The following is an 8,739-nucleotide window of genomic DNA, read 5'->3' on the forward strand; positions in this document are numbered from 1 at the left end:
TGTTGTTTACTATTTTTATGTATACGTGTGTATTGCCTGCATGTGGGTAAGTGCACCCATGTTGTGCAATGCCCATGGAGGTCAGAAGAGGCTGTCGGATCCCCTGGGACTGGAGTTGTGAACAGTTAGCTATGGGTGCTGGGATTTGAACCCAGGTCTTCTGCAAGAACAACCAGTGTTCTTGACTGCTGAGCCATCTCTCTAGCCCCTATTTTATTTTTTTAAACATTTATTTTGTTTGTTTGTGTGTGTATGCATGTGCATGTGTGCACATGTGTACATACCACAAGCGTGCATGTGAAGGCCAGAGGACAACTTGCAGGAGCTGGTTCTTTCCTTCTACTATGTGGGTCCTGGGAATTGAACTCAGGTTATCAGGCTTGGTAGCAAGTGTCTTTGCCCACCTAGCCATATAGCTGTCCCAAATTTTATTTTGTTTGTTTAAGATGGTGCTGGTGAGTCAAGCACTCTTCAGTGATGTGTGCCTGTTGTTCTAGCTACTCAGGAAACTGAAACAGGAGAGGAGTTCTAGGCTAAGCCTAGAAAACACCACAACATGTCTCTAAGAATAAAAATAGGATTGAGTGTGTAACTTAGTGAAGGAGAACTTTTATAGCACATGAAGTCCTGGGCTCAGCCTCCAACATCACAATAATTTAAATAAATAGCTTTATCTATATTCATATTTAACTATAATAGAAAAATTATAATTTTCCTTTTAACAAGAAATACATGTTTAGGAAAGGAGTGGTTTTGACTTCTATTTTTATTTACTATATTTCTATCACTCAAAGAGAAATCTGGGAGATCGGTTATCTTGAATAACCTCTTTAAATTGAAAATGAAAAAAAAACTTAGTTTTTTTCTGTAGAATTTTTCTTCTGACATTTCTAAAATTATTCCTTTCTTGAAAGTCATGAAGTAGGCTAGCATTAGAAAGCCCTCAGGCACATCAGTCATCCACACAGTGTTCAGCCCAGAGAGGCCCTGGGTGAGTGTTGCTGCTGCAGCTGTTCTTAGAGTCGGTTTGTTTTTAACTTGAGGAGATGGCAAAAAAGAAAAATGAGGTGCCTAGTAGAGACTGTAGTAAGCAGGGAGTGCGATGGAATGAAGTAGGTGGTGCTAAGGTGTGGGTCTGAAAGGTGACTATTTCCATAGGTTGGTGACCAGCAATCAGCCATGTTTGGAGAGTGCTGCTTCCAGACAGGAGATGTGAAATTAACCATGGGAACTGGAACTTTTATGGATATTAATACTGGAAATAACCCTCATCATACCAAAGGAGGTAAGTAATTAGAATGTATGTTTTTAAAAAATATATTTTATTTATTATTTATTTTTATTTTATCTGTGTGACTTTATTGCCTGCATGTATGTATGTGCACCCTTGTGGTGCAGTGCTCGAGGGTCAGAAGAGGGTGTTGGGTCCCCTGGAGCTGGAGATAGACAGGTATTAGCTGCCATGTGGGTGCTGGGATTCAAACCCAGGTCTTCTGTAAGAGCAGTCAGGGCTTTTAACCACTGAGCACTTCCCCAGCCCCAGAATGTGTCTTTTAATAAAATAAAATTGTACTCCACATATTTGTTTTTTTTGGTACTTACATCATTTCCCCATTTTATGTTAAGGATATTCTTTAACACATTATTATCCTTAGAGACAGTTAATCCCCATTTTTTTCAAATTAAAAAGATTAAATTAGCAGCATTAAAAACAAAGTTGTTCGCAGAAAAAAATTCAGAAGGATTAGGGTATTTTAATCTGCTTTCCAAATGTTACATGTTGGACTCTAAATCTATTTCTCTCTCTCTCTCTTTCTCTCTATCTCTCTCTCTCTCTCTCCCTCCCTCCCTCCCTCCCCCTCCTTTTACCTCTTTTTTTTTTTTTTTTTTTTTTTTTTTTTTTTTTTGGGGGGGCAGGCCACAGCTGGCTTGGAACTCACTATGGAGACCAGGCTGGCCTCAATCTCACAGAGATCCACCTGCCTCTGCCACCCAAGTGCTGGGATTAAAAAATGTGTCCTACCATGCCCAGCTTTATACTTCTTTCCCCCCTGCCCCCTCTTTTGCATTGTGTGTGTGCATGTGTGTGCATGCGTGCGTGCATGCGTGTGTGTGTGTGTATGTGTGTGGTGTGGTGTGGTATGTGCAGTGGCTCAAACTCAGGACATTATACTTGGTAGACAAGTATTGAACATTGAACTATAACCCCAGTGTTTTCTTTCTATGTGCTAGGAAAAAAACCATATAGAAAATGTGCTCTCTGTGACCTTTTTTGGGGGATAGTAATTGCCAAGTAGTGATCAGTACAACCTTAAGTCTTCTTTAGTTTTTTGAGGATTTTATGTAGCACAGGCTGGCCTTGAGCTAGATAGGTAGCCATGGATGACCTTGAACTTCTGATCCTCCAGCCTCCACTTCCCCAGTACTGGGATTATAGGCTTTGCTGCCATATGTGGTTTTATGTGGTGTTGGGTATTGAACTAAGGACTTCATGCATGCTGGGTAAGCACTGTATCAACTAAGCTGCATCCCCAGCATATTCCAAGTTGTTTTTAAAAATCATTTTCCTGGCTGGGTATGGTGGCATATGTCTTTAATCTCAGCACTCCAGAGGCCAAGGCAAGTGGATTCTTGTGAGTTACAGGCCATCCAAGGCTACATAGTGAAACCCTGTCTTAAAGAAAAATAATTTTCTGGGTTTGGAGAGATGGCTCAGCAGTTAAGAACACTGGCTGTTCTTGCAGAAGAACCAGGTTTGAATCCCAGCACCCACATGGGAGCTAACAACTGTCCGTAACTCCAGTCCTGAGGGATCTGACAGCCTCTTCTGACTGCCACAGGCATTGCATGGACGGGTGCGTTTACCTACATGCAGGCAATACACGCATATACATAAAAATAAGTAAAAAATAATTTTCCTATCTTCACCATCCCCCCCACCCCCAAATCTGATCCTTTTCCCTTAAGTGGGAGAGTCAAAACTAGAAAATGTTGATCAAGCATTACAGTGTTTGAATTGAGGAGCTTTGGAAACCACAGATAAACAGTAGAGTGTAGTTAGCAAACCAATATCTCTGGCAACCTTTATTTTATAATTGAAATATTTATTGTCATGTTTTTAGAGAGATAGATGTGCCTATAACTAATAACTAAGATTTAGGAGCTAGAGCTGTAGCTCAGTGATAGAACACCTACCTAGCATTCACAAGGCCCTGACTTCAATCCCAGCCCCTCAAACCCAGACCAATCAATCGACAGCAGAACAAACAAAAACAAAAGCAAAAAAAACCTCCCACACTTTACTTTTATTGTATGTGTTATATGCCAGGCATTTTGCTTGAATTCTTTTTATGTATTAATTCAGTTTATGCTACAGCAGCTCTGGGGTAGGTAAACATGAAAGATCAAACCCAGTGAAAGGCTGGGATTTGACAAAACTCAAGCAGCCTTACTGCATAAGCACTTTGCAATTTTATATCATCAAATCATTTCACTGTGATAGTTGCTCTAATAAGCTGTGTATTTGTCATATGACTTACATTGCTCGTTTACTGGCTTGCTTTTTAAGGCTTTTATCCATTAATTGGATGGAAGATTGGACAAGAAGTTGTTTGCTTAGCCGAAGGCAATGCGGGAGACACGGGCACTGCCATAATATGGGCTCAACAGTTAGGTAAGTCACCTCTGAACAGAATTCACAGGCCAGACCTGAGGAATTCAGTATGCCAATGGTTATAAGTCAGTAGGTAACAAATGGATTATTCACATGAAATATTAAAAGAAAATGACACACACATAAAATATTTTAAAATATAGAATTTCTTTTGCTATTGGGATGGTAAAGAGTAGGCAGTAAGACCAGGAATCAAAGAAAAAACTAAGTTGGATGTGATAGTCATACGTGCATGTAATCTTAGCACTTGGGATGCAGAGAGTTTGAGGCCAACCTGGTCTCCATAGCAAGTTCAAGTCCAGAGCTATATAGTGAGATCTCATCTTGAAAGAAAGAAAATAGAAAGGAGAAAGATTTATGTATTTACAAAACCAGAATGTGTAGGGAGACATAGGCAACATAAAAAGACAATAGAAACAGTAGCAAGTGTCAGGAAACAAAATGACAAGAAGCAAGCCAGACATGGTGGCAAACTCCTCTAATTCCGACACTAGGCAGGCAGAGACAGGATGCCAATCTTGAGTTTGAGTCTGTGTGGTTTGCGTAGCTAGTTTCAGGCCAGCCAGTGCTGTATGGTGTCTCAAAAAAAAACCCAAAGAAACAAAAATAGAAAAAGGGTCAGCAAGATGGCTTAGCAGGTAAAGGTGCTTGCCACCAAGCTGGATGACCTGTTTGATCCCTGGGAACTACACGGTAGAAGGAGAAAACCAAGTCCCACAAGTTGTCCTCTGACCTCCACACATGCAGCCACACATCCTCATACGTATACACAAAAATAAAGACATAAATAAATAAGTATATTTTTATAAAATAAAAAATAGAAACAGACAAAAGATAGAAATATAGATTATTTCATAATAAAATGACCTAATGGTCATAAAATGCTATTCATTCAGTAATCAAAATAATGCTTGTTTTGAAATATTGCCTGTCATCGTCTACTGTTAATCTTCTCCAGAGATTAGTTAAGTTTGCTGATACATTGGTGGAAAGTACAGGAGTATTCTTGTTTCCAACTGGGATAAGTGTTAGTGTGGACTTTCTGCAGGACAGCCTCGCAGAATGCATCACACAGCACAGCCCCTTTGCACACGGTTCCCTTTATCGCCTATGAAAATTGTACAGTTGTACAAAGGCAAGTACAGGCATTATTTTGGATGCTCAGCTCAGCAACTGGAGATAAGGTCTGTTAATGGTAGAGCATTAAGGAAACGCCAGTGTGTTCATGTGGTGGGACATGGGTGATTAGCAGTGCAGTTGTGGAGCTTAGTGGCACACAAGGAGGAAGCAGATAAAGGCTAGCCTGATTTTTCACTTTAACTGCTTGGAGAGAAGATTCACAGACCATATAATTTGCCCATTTAAAGTGTATCATTTGGCTAGATGTGGTAGCTCATGCCTGTAATTCCAGCATTTAGGAACTGGAGGCAGGAGGATCAGGAATTCAAGACCAGCCTCAGCTATATAGTTTGAGGTCACCCTGGGCTACATGAGCTCTGTCTCCAAAAACGTGTATGATTCAATGATTTAAAGAGTTTTCACACAGCAGTTCAACTACCTTCACAACCTAATTACCTCCCTTCCAGCAGTGCTTCCCCAACTCCCGTTCATTCTCCCACTCCTGATGCTAAGTTCCTCCATCAGTCTACTTCTGTTGCTATGGATTGCTTATTCTGAACATTTTGTGTTCAGGGTCATGTAATGTGTGGTCGTTAGTAACTGACATCTTTCTGATGTTTTCAGGATTAACACGTTTTAGCATGTGTCAGTATTTCATTGTTTTTCATTGGTAAATAATATTTTCCTGTATAAATAAACCACAGTTTATTTATGTATCTGTTGTTTTTACAGTTTTTGCCTTTAATTTTTTTGGGGGGGCTAATTTTTTTGAGACAGGGTCTCCCCATAGCCCTAGCTAGCCTGGAACTCACTATGTAGACCAGGCTAGCCTTGATCTCATAGTGATCCACCTGCCCCTGCCTCCTGAGTGCTGGAACTAAAAACATGTGCCAACACACCTGACTTGCCTTTAAATTTTTAAATTACTTTTCTATTTATTTATTTTTTGGAGGGAGTGCCGTGACATATGAATAGAGGTCAGAAGACAACTTGTGGGATTCAGTTCTCCTTTTAAAAATTTATTTTTTTGCTACATTTTATTTACTTAGCATATGTCTATGTGTGTGTGTGTGTATGAATATAGTGACGGTCAGAGGATAACCTATGGGAGTTGGTTCTCTCCTTCCACTATACCACCCAGGGATTGAACTCAGGTCATCAGGCTCAGTGGCAACTGCCTTTACCTGCTGAGCCCTGGGGAGTCATTTTTCTCCTTATACCATGTACATCTTGCTGGCCTCTGTTTCTGCCTTTTGACCATTATGAATAATGAACAGCCTATATATTATAAAACCATATTTTATGCATAAAGTGTGAAATATATACCAGACTATTAAAAGTGATTATCACTCATGATTAAGGTATAATGTAGGCTGTGACTGCTGATTTGAACTAAGCCAATTTGTTTAGAGAAAAAGTAGTTCAAGCCATGTAGTGGCTCATGCCTTTAATCCCAGCATGTGAGAGGCAGGCAAATCTCTGTGTTCGAGGTCAGCCTGGTCTACATTAGAGAGTTCCAGGCCAGCTGGGGCTACAGGGAGACCCTATCTCAAAAAGACCCCCAAGAAACCAAAAAACCAAAAAACCAAAACCGAAAAAGTAGTTCATTTGCAAAAGCCATTTCTGTGAGGCGAATTTTTCTTTTTCTTTTTTCCTCTCGCTGGGATCAAACCCAGGGCCTTGGACATGTTGGTTAGTCACTCTGCCATGAATTGCATCCCTGCCTGCCCCCTTCTCTTTGAACCTGTAACCTGCATTATAAGCATTCAATTACTTATCAGCAAAAACTAGTTTAATTCAGAGCTCTTTATCATTGAAGTGTCTTCCTTCTTAAGTATGTTTGTTTTCACAATCCTAGACATAGTATCTTTCAAAAAAATTCTAAAAAGGGGACTAGAGAGATGGCTCAGTGGTTAAGAGCACTGACTGCTCTTAGAGAGGACCTGGGTTTGAATCCCAGCACCCACATGTTGGCTAACATCAGTCTGTAACTCCAGTTCTAGGGAATCTTATGCCCTCTTCTGTCCTCCATGGGCACTGCATGCTACGGGTGCACTTACACATGCAGGCATAACACTCATACACATAAAAATAAAAGAAAGTAAATAAGCTAGGTGTGGTGGTGCACACCTGTAATTCCAACATGCTGGAGGCTGAGATTGCAGGATAACTTCAAATTTGAAGCCTCTCTATGCTCATAAGGAGTACCAGGCCAGACAGCAAAATAAATAAATAGATGAATGAATGAATGAATGGACGGATGAATGAATGAATGAATAAATAAATAAATAAATTAATTAATTAATTAATAAGCTGGGGACACTGTACAGTGATAGAGTGCACCTACCATGTTCAGTGCCCTGAGTTTAATCTATTGCAAAATTAAAAATCTAAAAAGGAAATACATATATTTATAAATATTTATTTTTATGCTCATATGTATGTGTGAACTGTTAAGAAATAGAGGCAGCAGCAGAGTCAGTGAGCACTTTCTACAGGAAGGATGGAAGACTTTTTTAAAGGAGTGTGGTTAGGAGCTGGAGAGATGACTCAGAGGTTAAGAACACTGACTGCTCTTTCAGAGGACCTGGGTTCGATTCCCAGCACCCACATGGTGGGTACGAACCATCCTTAACTCCAGTTACAGGGGAATCCGAAGTCCTCTTCTGACCTCTGTGGCATCGCACGACACGGATGCACTCACATACATGCAGGCAATACACTCACACATGAAATAAAAATAATAGAAAAAAATTTTTTTAAAAAAGGAGTGTGGTTAACTGAAGGCAGAAGAAAGAACTAGGATGCTTAGGCAGGTGGAGGAGATTTTCGGTCAGGGAATGGTCCAAGCACAGAGGACCATTGTAGAAGGATGAGCAGGGGAGAATATGACCTAGTTAAGGAACTGAAAGAATGACCATTACTCAGCTCTGCCCTCCTGCAGTTAACAAAGATCAGGGGGCATGTTTCCTTAGCAGGATGACTTTAATTGCTCTTCCTTGTCACATCTGCCTGCCTCAAGTAATCCCCATAAGACTTCCTCATAAGTACACATTTAAAACTGTTTACTAGAAATAAGTGGGTCCCTTCTTTCTGGTTCCTTCTCAAGAGAGTTAAGGTTCACCTCATTAGAGGAGTTTTTGTTTGTTTTGTTTTTATGGACCTGTCATCCTAGTACTCCAAAAGCTGAGGTAGGAGTGAGTTCAAGGCCAGCCTGAGCTGCAGAGTGAGTTCCAGATCAGCATGATTTAAATAAATACATAAATATCCTGCCTTAAATAAATACATAAGTAAATAAATATTATGATTTTACTTTTTATTTATTTTCTTGGTTTTTAGAGACAGGGTCTTGCTATGTAGCTTAGGCTAACCTAGAATTTACTATGCATATAGTCCAGCCTAGCCTTGAAACCGCAGTCCTCTTAATTCAGCCTTCTGAACACCAGGATTACAACCATTCTCCACCATGCTGGATTACTTTACTTTTTATTTTTTATTTTTTAAAAATTATTTATTTAGTAACCACATGATTAGAAGAAGCATTTCATTACTGCTTTAACATATTCAATAATAATTTCCAGAGAAAAGATACATTGTAGGAGGAAGTGCGGCCTGAACAACTTGTGCATGCATGCTGCAAACATGCCAAAAACATCCGGTTGAGTCTAACCTGTATTCTGCCAAAGGACTTGGAGATGGCTGATGCAAGGTGGCTCGACGGAGAGGGCCAATGAGGATCAGACATGATCCGAGAAAGCCTACTGGGGCCAATGGGACACTAAAATATAGAATCGAATGAGGCTTTAACCTTTAAAAAAGATCTTCATTTCTTTTTAAAATATACTGTTTCCTACAGAAAAACTCATTTTTAATGCTGCTAACACTTACATGTTTGCACATGCGTCTCTAATCTCTATGTATCTGATTATTACTAGTCATAGTTGGTT

At 39.9% G+C, this 8,739-nt stretch overlaps 1 protein-coding gene across 2 annotated transcripts in view; it reads left to right on the top strand.

Annotated features, from left to right (window-relative positions):
* Positions 1-8,739, top strand: part of Gk5 (glycerol kinase 5) — an 88,323-nt gene that overhangs the window by 41,781 nt on the left and 37,803 nt on the right. For both annotated transcript variants that reach the window (XM_008856346.3, XM_029557819.1), the window contains exons 10-11: positions 1,159-1,285; positions 3,569-3,673. In XM_008856346.3, the coding sequence (XP_008854568.2) occupies positions 1,159-1,285; positions 3,569-3,673 (232 nt within the window). The remainder of the gene's footprint in view (positions 1-1,158; positions 1,286-3,568; positions 3,674-8,739) is intronic.

This window comes from Nannospalax galili, unplaced genomic scaffold (genome assembly GCF_000622305.1).
Source record: "Nannospalax galili isolate Female #2095 unplaced genomic scaffold, S.galili_v1.0 scaffold708, whole genome shotgun sequence".
Classification (NCBI taxonomy): Eukaryota; Metazoa; Chordata; class Mammalia; order Rodentia; family Spalacidae; genus Nannospalax; species Nannospalax galili.